This window comes from Chanos chanos, chromosome 5 (assembly GCF_902362185.1).
Source record: "Chanos chanos chromosome 5, fChaCha1.1, whole genome shotgun sequence".
NCBI classification, from domain to species: domain Eukaryota; kingdom Metazoa; phylum Chordata; class Actinopteri; order Gonorynchiformes; family Chanidae; genus Chanos; species Chanos chanos.
This window is the reverse complement of record NC_044499.1, coordinates 30461458-30474434: the sequence shown is the minus strand read 5'-3', so window position 1 is coordinate 30474434 and position 12977 is coordinate 30461458. Positions and strand designations below refer to the sequence as shown.

General features: G+C 41.3%; 1 protein-coding gene across 2 annotated transcripts in view; it reads left to right on the top strand.

The window, feature by feature from the left end:
• Positions 1-12977, top strand: part of LOC115811621 (disks large homolog 5) — a 43043-nt gene that overhangs the window by 12467 nt on the left and 17599 nt on the right. Inside the window, exons 6-15 of one of the 2 annotated variants that reach the window (XM_030773911.1) lie at positions 4564-4823; positions 5536-5848; positions 6523-6753; positions 9467-9648; positions 10005-10130; positions 10611-10743; positions 10963-11090; positions 11190-11365; positions 11633-11736; positions 12228-12320. In XM_030773911.1, the coding sequence (XP_030629771.1) occupies positions 4564-4823; positions 5536-5848; positions 6523-6753; positions 9467-9648; positions 10005-10130; positions 10611-10743; positions 10963-11090; positions 11190-11365; positions 11633-11736; positions 12228-12320 (1746 nt within the window). Of the gene's footprint in view, positions 1-4563; positions 4824-5535; positions 5849-6522; positions 6754-9463; positions 9649-10004; positions 10131-10610; positions 10744-10962; positions 11091-11189; positions 11366-11632; positions 11737-12227; positions 12321-12977 lie in introns of both variants that reach the window. The other variant, XM_030773910.1, reaches the window with a different exon arrangement.

Here is a 12977-nt window from a genome sequence, read left to right as displayed (position 1 = left end):
GATTTCACTCTGAAGTGTAGCTAAGCTGCTCAAATTCAAATGAGCTAGTTTGCTTTATTGATAGCACAAATATCTATGACATTGTAGGAATTTAACACCTTGATGGCTCTGATTTGCTTGCACTCCCACTGTAAACAGTGCCTTTCCTCGTTCACTGATTTCGCCTCAAGCTACACAATATGCATACGCAGACTCTGAAATTCACAATGTTAAAGGCAATCATGAAAAAAGCAGAGCCTCCCAGGGTTGCCAGATGTATGATAATTATCGTATTTATATGATAATTTTGCCCTCTGTTCGATGTATGATCAATAATGCCAAAAGTCCCATAACGTAAAATGATTTGATCATTTTGTGACACTTACTGTTAGTGGTTTCAATCAGTCTTGGCTATCTCATTTTAATTCATTTCCCAACACGATCAGGATAGTAAAATATGGAGCCCATCGCTGTGTCCGAAATCACTCCCTACTCACTACCCCCTACTCACTATATAGTGTTTGGCACATAGAACACTCACTAGGGCATACGGGCAGACAGCTGTTGATACATTTCGGACACTATTTGAATGTTACGCTGCTACATAATTATGCGCCGGATATTCGTATTGTTTTATCTCTGCCACATAAACAGACGCCAGAACATCTGTATCTGATTGGTCTGTAAAGACTTGCCTGATTTCACAACACAGGCCGCAATGCATGAAGGTCTTAGTCGATCGTTTGTGGGATACTTTCAGTGAACTATATAGGGTATAACAATTCTCACTATATATTCGGACAGCACTACGAAATGGCGGACTCGCTATATAGTGCCCTATATAGTGAATAGTGAGCAGTTTCGGACACATCGTATGTCTGTGTTTACGCGTCTCTTGTCATGTGATGTCTTTCCAGCCAGTCATACTTGTTGTGATGATGAGTGTGACTGCACTTACTATTATAGCCTTTAATTTATTTAACAGCTATGCTTTTGTTTTCAATGTGGAGACATTTTTATTTGAGTGAGTCCCGCAAGACTACCTCCTTCCATGCATCATTATAACTACGTCAGCATTTTTAATTTTTTTTAAACAGTGTGGCTAGATTTGTAGGCGGTGTCAAAAAGTCGTTCGTCTCAATAAATACGTGTTTTCTGAAATTGCACATTTACGCCTGTTTGTTCTCTTGGTTATGACACGCTTACGATAATTTCCCACAAAATATGATCATTTTAACCCTCTGTAACGATACTTTAACATTTCCCATCTGGCAACACTGGAGCCTTTCCTTGCCATTGAAAAAGTAGGCGAGCTTGTGCGCTATGCAGCATTTTGCTCCTAGAAGTTTAAGGACTTAAAAAGGAAAAGACATGAAAATCTCATTAAAAATACGCTACAACACATCAGACTTGTAACTAGAGTGAGATTTTGATATGTTGTTATGAGTTTGTAGTGCGAATGTTTTGATTAAATGATCACAGGGTAGTCACTAAGAGTGTAACGATTCACTGATGCGAATCGGAAAGCGGTTTTAACGTTAAAGATGCGACTGCATCTATAAGCAGACCCCTGGATCGGTCTAAATGTACCATGACCCGTTCGATGGCCCGATTCTAAAGTTACGAACCGGTGACTGAAGCTTTGCTGCTAATTCTACTTAACTGTTTAGCTGCTGCGAAAGACTCACTTATGTGAAGTTACTAGTCATGTTACTTTCAAAATAATGACTGCCTCTCATTTGTTAATAGATCTGCACAGCGTCTCACGTTGACCCTTCACCTTTTACAAGAGTAACGTTAGTCTCGCTTGGTAAGAACAGCACGGCCGAAAGTGCTTACACGGTTTACAGTGCACCATCAAATCTAAAATTTAAAGTTTGGAGTACATTTGGATTTTAGAAGAAGGAAGGAAAATTGGATAAAAGTCTGGCCATTTGTAAGGTCCATAGAACAGCGATTCAGTAGCACGACAAATCTTACCACTTACCTGGTGAGACGGCATGGTAGAACCTATGCGGGCAACGAGGGATCTGTGGATGCTAGTGCAGCTAGCACAAGCAAGAACAGGTAATACAAAGACACGGATATTAAACACACTCTGGTATGTTGTATAATGCCCTTGTAAAGCACTTTGTGACTTATGTCTGTGAAAAGTGCTATACAAATAAAGTTTACTCACTTACTTACTTACTGTACTTACTTCGTCCAGCCACAATTCAGTGAGGTCTAAGGTAACCACGGCATAGACCGTCTTATTGCTAAGGACTTAAAATGTTTGTTCAGTTAGTAATTTTTATCTGTGTCTACTGGGAAAGTAATAAACACAATAACGTAATTCTGAAATGATTTGTCTTCCATTTTTTTCCGTGCCGGAAAGTAACAAAAATACTTGGGATGCCTTGATCCTTTATGAAATGTATGTATTTGAAGGCAAGCTATGCCACTTTTATAAAATTGGCTTATTTCAATTTATAATGGAAAATGTCTACATTAAACTAACGTTAAGAACTGTATCAGATTGCATCGTATGGAATCGCGCCGAATTGAATCGCACCGCAGCGAATCGCACAGAATCATTCCGTATTACAATGTATCGTCCCTGAATCGTATCGTGGCCCATGTATCTAGATACGTATCGGATCATCTTATAAGTGAGAGATACACACCCCTAGTGGGCCCTGTCTGCCCTGCCTACCCTGACCGCACGTGTCTGATCATACTGATACTTTGAATAGGCCATAATGTAAGATGCCCATAATATTCAGTCTAATTCCGTGCTTCCTGTCAAAGGTCCAAGTGAACAGTTGTTATTAAGGCTTGTTTTTCCTTTCTGTTTATATGACCAGATTCCGTTTTCAAATTGGAACAGTCATTTGTGAGGGGTCTCTACTTTATAATGGGTAGAGATTACCCATCACTCTGTGGGTTATCAGAGATGACATATATTCTGTCAAATGGAAGATAAAAAACCTTTGTTCGTTCTTTCCTTTCTCTGGCAGCTATCTATTTTTAGCCATGTTATTTTTGAGCCATTGGTCAGGATAATAAATGTTGTCTTCATAGCCAACAAGTTCATGAGGAATGTGTGTGGCTCCATTTTTGATTTGCTTCCTACAGGCATATGAGTTCTTACCCTCATTTGTTTTGTCCCCCTCATTTTCTTTCTTTCTTTCTTTCTTTCTTTCTTTTTTTTTTAATAAGGTCATGCCAGTATTGTAAAAAAAAAAAAGTATTGGTCCACCTCGTCTTTAAAATTCCTTTAATTGACCGAGTAATTTTGTCTCTTATTAGACTGTAGCTGTGAATATTTTTGAAGCATGTGTTTTTTTAAGGAGATAACGCTATTAACAGTGGAGCAGTCATTCAACACTGCATGTACTAACACTGTTCTCCTTTTTCAGAGTTCAATTTGTTTTTCTCTGTGGTTTTCTGTCATTTATTGACCAAAAAAAATCAGTACAAGCCAAGGGTTTGGTTTGTGTGCTTTTAAAGTTTGGCTGCTGTGTTTTGTGTTTTTTTTTTTTGGAGGAGAAAGGGGTGTCTAAAGCCCTTTGTGGTACACTTAATGGCCTGGCATTTGTGACGTTGGAGTGTGACACTCTAATGAGTATCCTCAGCGTGTTTGTTTGGTTGGGGCTAAAGGACGCAGCAACTGATGAGTCACTGTGCTCAGTCATCTGAGTGAGTCAGGAAGTTCAGGGAATGAATGACTCCTCTCTGACTCGTCTCCCAGCCTGCAGAGAAGCAGCACACTGCACTGCATCTTTAATGACTTTAAAAGTTCACTACAGGGAAAGAGAGAGAGAGAGAGAGGAACAAACACTGAGCCTGATCTGATCTCTCTCAGGATTGTAGATGAAAGTACATTGTTGAATGTCCTGTTTGAATGCTGAGATTACATGGTGGTTGGTACACTGTTACAAGGCAGGGTGATGGGAATCGATCAATAGCTGAGGAACTGTGTAAAAGAAAAAAAAAGACTACCGCAGGGGGTTTTTATTTTGCTCAAACTCACTTGGAGCTTAGAGACAAGAACAAGTTTCATTTGGTTACTTAATGTAGAAGTCTGTAACCTTTGAAAGAATGTAAGCTGCTTTGAATTGTATTACCCAAAAACAGTTAGAGTTTTTTTAACCCTGGTTCTGACTGTCACAGTTTTTAAGCAGTTCTACGTGCTGAAGCTTTAGCTCTGTTTCAAAGTTTTTTTGTCTCTCTATTTGCTGTAGCCTTTTGCTCTTAATTTTCTTCCCTCTCTATATGTAGTCTTTACAGAAGGGCTTTGCCTTGTCACTACAGGACTACTGAAGCTTCTCATAGACAGTAACTAGCACTTGTCCTGTTTGCAGCGAGTCTGGGTAAATGTCTCACGAACCTTCACCAGTGTCCTCAGTGTGAAACAGCGTTTAGTTAACACACTGGCACAGTAGTGCCACCTGCTGGTGTAACAGTGACGGTGCGGGTTAGATGCGGTCGATCAGTGTGAGGTGGTGTGTGTGTGTATGTGTGTGTGTGTGTGTGTGTGTGTGTGTGCAGACGTGTCACGCCCCAGCTGTCATGTGTTGACAGATGAGTTTTCCCTTTCAGGTAATGAGAGAGAATGGCTCGTCTGACATCCTGAACAAACTTTACGACACAGCCATGGACAAACTGGAGGGTATGAAGAAAGAGTACGACACACTGAGGAAACGCTACAATGAGAAGACAGCCAGCCACAATGCCGACCTGAGCCGTCTGGAACAGGCAGAGGAGGAGAACAGACGGCTGCAGAAACAGATGGACATGCTGCTGAAACAGAGAGACTCAGCCCTTCATTACCAACAGCAGTACTCTACATCAATGCGCAGGTATGAAGGAACAGAGTCTGCTAAGATCAGTTGTTTCCCACAGACAGGAGCCGGTTTGACTTTATACACTCAACAGTTAGCAAGAGTCACACTTAGCTCTGAGCTGTGACAGCTGTCCGGTCTGCCCATACCAGCTGTACCCAGCCTCTCTCAGGACACACAGTTCTTTAATCATAGACTTTACTTATTCTCACCCAGAGAGAGTGTGTGTGCGTCTGATACCAGCAGTGTGCATCCTCATCCTCATCTGCACTCAGTGGAATCCATCTGACCGCACGGTCAAATAAGTGTTTGAAGTATTTGAATGAATGACTGGGCCCTGTTCCAATACTCTTCGGTGCTTCCTTTCCTTGTGACCTTGTAAGGAGTTTAGGAGACCTTTTTCCTGGCATTCCTGCTACATACTAAGTCCTATTAGAATTTTGGTGACTTTGATGGAAAAGGACACAAGGTGAAGGAGTCACAGAGTAGTACTGGGACACAGCCAGGACATTCAGACACTTAAAATGCTTATTTGACTCAGGTCTGGGATTTATCTTTAGTGAAACTGGTCAGTTTTGAATCCATCCTTGATGAGATTAGTCAAGTGTGGCGCTCCATCATAATTAACACCAGTTCTCAGCCTTACTGTGAAGCCGTTAGTCTTCTGTTCATCTTAAGTGAGCAGCCACCTGTCACACTGTTGAGTCCTCTCTCCTGCGCTCCTATCTAGGTTTGATGCTCTACAGCAGGAGCTGAACAAGGCGGCGGCGCAGAACAAGGAGCTCCAGAGGGAGGTGGAGAGGCTACAGACGGAGAATACGCGCTATAAAACACTCCAGCTGAAGGCTGCCAGGGAGGCGGAGAAGTACAAAGAGGAGCGGGATTCCGTGTTTAACGAGTACAGGCTGATCATGAGTGAGAGAGACCAGGTCATCAAAGAGGTGGACAAACTGCAGACAGGCCTAGAGGTCGCCGAGGCCAAACTGAAAAACACGTCGTCAGAGAGGAGGGTGGCCAGTGAGGAGATGGAGGCACTCAGACAGGTTAGAGAATCACAAACTTTCTATCTCTCTTTCTATCTTTCTTTCTCTTTCTCTCGGTCTCACTCTCTCGCTATCTCTCTCTCTCTCGCTCTCTCTCACTCTGCTTCAGAAAAGAAATACACGAAGGAATGATTTGATTTCAAAGTTTTAAAAGTTTGGATTTTAGAGGGAATTTTTAGGTATGAATAATCATAAATTCCTGAAGTTCTTTTTAGAGACATCTATTTTATGCCAAGGTAAATTACAGAACATCTCAAAACATCATTGTGCGTTACTGTGTTTTTGCTTGTGTGTTTGTGTGTGTGCGTGTGTGTCTTAGGTAAAGCTAGCTTACTGGGGGTCGCGCCCTGACTGCACACTCGTGGTGTGGTGCTCAAAGTCAATGTGGGGCACAAAATGTTGTTTCCTACTAAGTGAACCGTATGTTTTTCTAAAGTATATAGTTATTGGTAAGCCAAAAATATCAAAACATTTCTTTGGTTAGAGTTAAGGTTAGGGTTAAGGTGAGGGTTAGGGATAGGTTAGTATTCTGTAGTTATAGGAAACTGGGGTTAGGGTTAGGGGAATTCTCCACTGAGATATGAATACAAATTGTGTATGTGTGTGTGTGTGTGTGTGTGTGTGTGTGTTTGTGTGCGTGCGCGCGTGTGTGTGTGTTTGTGTGTGACGTTAAGGAACTGGGCTCTGCTCTTCTGGACCGGGATCGTGCGATCTGTGAGAGGACGGAGCTGCTGGAGAAGTACAGCCATGAGGTGAAGGATAAGACGGAGGCTCAGAAGGAGCTGGACCAGATATGCAGAGACATGGAGTCAGTGCGTGAGGAGAGAGACGTGGCCAGGAAAGAGAGAACAGAGGCCATCATCCAGAGAGACCAGCTACTGCGGGAGTACTACCAGGCCAGACAGGTACCACGCCACTGGACCTCTCTATAATAATAATAATAATAATAATGATAATAATAATATCTCTCACTATCTCTGTAATATCACTTTATTCTATGGGCAATGCCAGTCTCATGGATACTGAATATGACCAGGGAACATTTTGTCAGTTTCTGCCAACACTTGCTGTATAAAGTGTTATTAAGTTCAGCATGCACTGTTGTATGGTATTAATATAGTGTAAAATAGTTTATGCACTGTATTATGGTATTAATATAGTGTATAATAGTTTATGCACTGTATTGTGGTGTTAATATAGTCTATAATTGTTTATGCACTGTATTGTGGTGTTAATATAGTGTATAATAGTTTATGCACTGTATTGTGGTGTTAATATAGTGTATAATAGTTTATGCTCTGTATTATAGTGTTAATATAGTGTATAATTGTTTATGCTCTGTATTATAGTGTTAATATAGTGTATAATAATTGTGGTAGTGGTTGTGGTGTTAATATAGTGTATAATTGTTTATGCACTGTATTATAGTGTTAATATAGTATATAATTGTTTATGCACTGTGTTGTGGTGTTAATATAGTGTATAATAGTTTATGCACTGTATTGTGGTGTTAATATAGTGTATAATAGTTGTGGTAGTGGTTGTGGTAATATAGTATTAATAATTTATTCACCGTCTGCATTGGTAGTCTAATGTTAGTTTCTGTGGGGTATATAGTAATAATACAGCATGCATAGTTTATGTGCTGTATGTAGTAGTAATATTGAGGGAATAATACACAACACGTAGCAGTAATATACTGGGAAAAGGTTTTACCCTCAGCATTATCAGGCCTGATATTGAAAGTGACATAACAGACAGTTTGTTCAGCCTGTGTTTACCTCCTCGGTATCAGGTTGGACAGAGGTGACTAATACAGTGTTATGAGGAAAGCAAGTTATGCCACAGTGTGGTAATGGAGTGAAGCAAAATTAGCTCTTCTCTGACACATTTCCCCTCTGTAACAGAGCCTAAGGAGTACATCCTAAGATATAAATGACCATACTGAATGCGGACTTCCCCCAGGTTCTGCCTGGTTCTGAATGGACTGTTTGTGGAAGGCTTAGCACACTGCTCTTTTATCTGTTAGGATTGGGCGGTATCAAGGTATTCCGGTATACCAGGGTATTCAGAAATACCGAAGGTATGAGTTCCAGTACCGTCAAAAATACAGACGTTTATCTTTTTCTGTATCCTGATGCAGAGATGCTGTATTGAGGTGAGGTATTGTAGTGCACAGCAGGCGCCACCAGAGGTCAGTCTACTGGCAACAAAGATGGCAACTGCGAGTGGTCGAGATAACGTAGGGCTAGTAAAACAGAAAAATGCTCCTGTCCCTTTTTTGGGAGTATTTTGGGGTTTTGTCCCGATGATAAAGGTGAGCCAGCCAATCCGGACGAAGCTGTGTGTACTATTTTCTGTTTTTACAAAAATATAAAATGAAATGAATTTCTATTGGCTAACTAGGAAGTTAGCCAATAGAAAAATTATTTGTGGTGACCACTTGCACACAGGACTGATATTTAATATAAGTCATGGTAGACTCGCCCATGATTTTATGTGTTTACATTCATGTTGCTGTTAGTAGATTGGTTAACTACGTTTCCCATAACACCCTAGGGGGTGATTACGTTGTGTGTTCTGCGTGGAGTGGTGTTGAAACAAACGAAGAGTGATCTTTCTAACTCTTCAAAAAGGAGTTGTCTCTGCGTTTCCCTAGCGCTCAGCTTTCACACTGGTGACCCCGTTCACGCTTGGACAATTCCTGAGTTAACAGTGCATGATGGTTGACGCAGTTTCACTCAAATTTCTCCTAGCTTATCAATTAAATATGGCCAGTTATGGAATCATGAAAATATTGCCAAATACAAACTTCATCATCACATGACTTCTTCCAACTGCAAAACCAGTTTGTTAGCCACATGATTTTATTCAGTTGCCAGTCTGCCAGCACCAGCCGCACATCATCTCTGGTCAGCCCACTGATCGGTATCTGCCGCGGCAGTCTCATCGGGTCCTCCGGCAGGGTATGCTGAATCTATGGAAGAAGGCGCTTATTTCCTATCTATTCATTATTCTATGTGCTATAAGTATTTAAACCCAGCAAGTCTTGTCTAAGTAGGCTAATTGCATATTAAACACACAGCATTGTAGGCTAGACAATGTCGTACATGTTACGACTTCTATCAGCAGCAGCCGTTTTTTTTTCTTTTTTAATATCACAAATGCCATCATATACCGTAAAATGTCAGGAAGGTATGAAAAAATGGATACTGCCCAAGCCTATTACTGCAGTGCCTTGACTTATTAGCGGGTCACCTCTTCACAGTTTGACTTACTCATATCCACACATAAAACAGAGAAGGGAGGAAAGAACTGTGTCATGGACATTGGATAGCATCTTAGGGGAATTTCCTTTACAGCTAAGTTAGTATAATTGTTTAATCGAATGTATCTTATATCTGAGATACAAACAAGCTCCAGAGACATCACCACAAAACGTTTAACTCATTTGGCCTCTTAGAGTCACAACATTAAAACAAGCTTTGCACACAAACACACCTACAAACAGCTCAATTAATAAGTACAATAACTTTCCCTGATACACTCTGACTTCTTTATGTGTGTGTGTGTGTGTGTGTGTGTGTGCATGTGGGCCCATTTTGGTCGGCACAGAAGCAGGACACAGCGACGCTGGATGTGGAGAGAGCGACCAAAGAGGTGGAGGTGCTGAGGAAGCAGTGTGAGGCGGTGTCTCAGGAGCTGAAGGAGGCGGTGCAGGAGGCAGAGGTGGCAAAGTGTCGCAGGGACTGGGCCTTCCAGGAGAGAGACAAGATCGTCGCAGAGAGGGAAAGTATTCGGTAGGGCACGGACTCCTGTTTCAGCATCAGATTCAATATTAAATGTTTGTGTGCTCGCATATTAAATTGATGTTATATTAAAACCCATGTCATAACAGAGCAAAAAAGTTATTACTGAGAAGAATCTCTGTAATACCATAAGATTAATCAGATGGAGCATACAGTGGGTAGTGTTGAATGGTTTTGAACAGTGTTTCACAGAATGTGATATAGTAGCGCCTGAGTACTCAATGTTGTGTGTGTGTGTGTGTGTGCGCGCGCGCGCATGTGTGCGTGTATGTGTGTCTGCGCGTGTGTGCGTGTATGTGTGTGTGCACGTGCGTGTGTGTGTATGTGTGTGTGTGTGTGTGTATCAGGACATTGTGTGATAATCTGAGGAGAGAGAGGGATCGGGCAGTGAGTGATCTGGCTGATGCACTGCGTAACCTGGACGACATGAGGAAGCAGAAGAATGACGCGTCACGGGAACTGAAAGAGCTCAAGTGAGTCGCTCTCTCTCTCTCTCTCTCTTTCTGTCTATTTCTCTCTCTCTCTGTTACGCACAGACACACACAGTCACTTTCACACTCTGTCTCTCCTCTTTCTCTGCCTCATAAATAAGGTATATGACATAACTTTCATTTCTTCAGAGTAAATAGTTTTTAAAAGAGAAGATCACATGCCACCTAGTGGATGAACTGTGTAACAGCTCTTGAAGAGATATTGCTTGTGTGAAAAACTACTGGGTGTCAGCATGCAGAAAAGTTTTTTTTGTTTGTTTGTTTGTTTTTTGTTGTTGTTGTTTGTTTTTTTCTTTTAAGTTTGAACAAAGCTTTAGGACGTCTAGTCTTTGACAGTGTAACATTTCCTGTTTCCTTCATTTTCCAGACATGTTCCATGACTTATTGCGTGTCGTTAATGTCTCTTTTGTTTCTGTTCTCTAATGGTCTGTAATGACATTTTTGTGGCTCTCTCGCTGTCAGAGAGAAGATGGAAGATCAGCTGGAGAAGGAGGCACGGTTTCGTCAGCTCATGGCACACAACTCCCATGACTCAGCCATTGACACAGACTCACTGGAGTGGGAGACAGAGGTGGTGGAGTTTGAGAGGGACAGAGTGAGTCACCTGCTTACAAACAGACAGGAAAACAACACAGTATATCAAGAGACAACTGGTCATATTAGGCATGAGATATCCAAACACTGCTCATTTTCATTGTGGAAATGGTAAAGGGTTGTATTAAGATGTAATAGAGTGATAAGATATTTTTGGTTTTGCGGGCAGTATCCTAAATGTGCTCTGCTGATGGTATTTGTCTGCTTGTTTTGTGTTTAGGAGGACATGGATTTGAAAGCACTGGGGTTTGATGTAGCAGAGGGGGTTAATGATCCATATGTACCAGGAGACTGTGGGATATTTGTGACAAAGGTGGACAAAGGAAGTATTGCAGATGGAAGACTCAGGTAAAGAAAAAGAAAAACCCCTCTGTAGGATTCTCACTTACCTCACTGAAGTTGGGAATCTGCTTTGCATGTAAATTGCTAATACTTTTCTCACCACAGAGTGAATGATTGGTTGTTGAAGATAAACGATGTGGACTTGGCCAATAAGGACAGAAAGCAAGTCATCAAAGCCGTGCTAAATGGAGGTGGAGTCATCAACATGGTTGTTCGGAGAAGGAAATCTCTAGGGGGCAGAATAGTGACTCCTGTTCATTTAAATCTTGTGGGACACAAGGGTTTGTTTTCATTTCCTCTTTTGTCTTTCAGTTGTGTTAATCTGTCTATCCTCTTGACTCCATCACACTAACCAAAACTGATATATAATTTTGACCAGTTTTCAAGTTTTCTCTAGAAAGTTGCAACGCCACTGCAGTATCGTCTGCATAAACCCAAAACTCAGTTAACTTTTTGGTCAGAAGGCTTAACAAGAGAAATGCTTATTATATGGTCAGTCTTGTCAGGTTTTTCTGAGTAAACTCTCTCTCTCTCTCTCTCTGGTGCAGACAGTGGAATTGGACTGGAGACTGGGGTTTTTGTAGCTGCCATTGTCCCTGGCAGTCCTGCAGCCAGGGAGGGCTCTCTGACCATCGGAGACCGCCTCCTCGCCGTATGTTTTTACTAAACCACCCGAAAACACATGAAACCACTCACGCACTGTCACTGTAAACCCTACATATGCTTCAAGAATATCCCAGATTCTCATTTCCACTGTTTAATGGGGAGTAGAATCACATTCATATATTTTTCCCCTGTTATTAATGTCCCTTCAAGTCTGTTGACTTAATGACTTTTGTTGGCTCAGCTCATCTCATAAAATCACTGTTTATCTAATACGTTGCGGTAATATCCTCCGTTTGCATTGTATTTGGAATTCATGTGAGGAGCAGAGTCACATCTATCTAATTGTAACACTGGGCACTGATTAAATTAATAGTCATTCAGTCTGTCCATCTGCATGTATATTGCTTCATTGAGAGAGGGAAGTGTTTCAGAGGAGGGAAGTTAACTGCTTGTGTGTGTGTGTGTGTGTGTGTGTGTGTGTTTGTCTGTCCTTTCTTGACATTGTGAAGTACTGAATTCATTTCTCTTCTCTGGCAGATAAATGGAATTGCACTAGACAACAAATCTCTAAATGAGTGTGAAGCACTGCTGAGGAACTGTAGGGAGTCCCTCTCTCTCTCTCTCATGAAGGTGAGTCCCACTGGGACTGTAGTCAGTCAGCAGCCAATCAGTACTCATATTTATGGTGACATATGACTACCAATTGGTTTATAGTTTGTCAGTCACTTTATTCTGTAATATGTGAACTGTGATCTGTTACATGAAATATTATGATATATTTGTGATATTTTGAACTGCTGAGATTTAATTACAGACACAGGGTTCCTACGCAGTATGGAATTAGTATGGAATAAGTATGGAATTAGATTTTAGTCATTTCCAGGTCTGGATAAGTATGGAAAAAAGAAAAGAGAGTATGGAAAAATATTTGTGTTTCCAGACTGTTGCCCCTATTCTGTCTTCTAAAACATAAAATTCAGAGTTTCTAAAAATAAATGGACCATACAAGAGAGTGTTTTTCATGGCAGGCAGACAGCACAGCCAAAAGCCCAGCAAAAGGGATTTATAGCGCTTTTCCACTGACGGGGGCCGGTTCCAGTGCCTAATCTAGAACCGGCTCCATGCATTTCCACCGAAAAAGACAGCTCCTCAAAATTGCTTGTCCAAAAGTTGGAACCACTGACATCAGTGGCTATACAAATGAGAACCATACAAGAACCAATCAGTTTAGTGTGTGATGTGTTTGGTACATGATGTTCTCTAGAGAAGTGGGAGTAACAAAAGAGG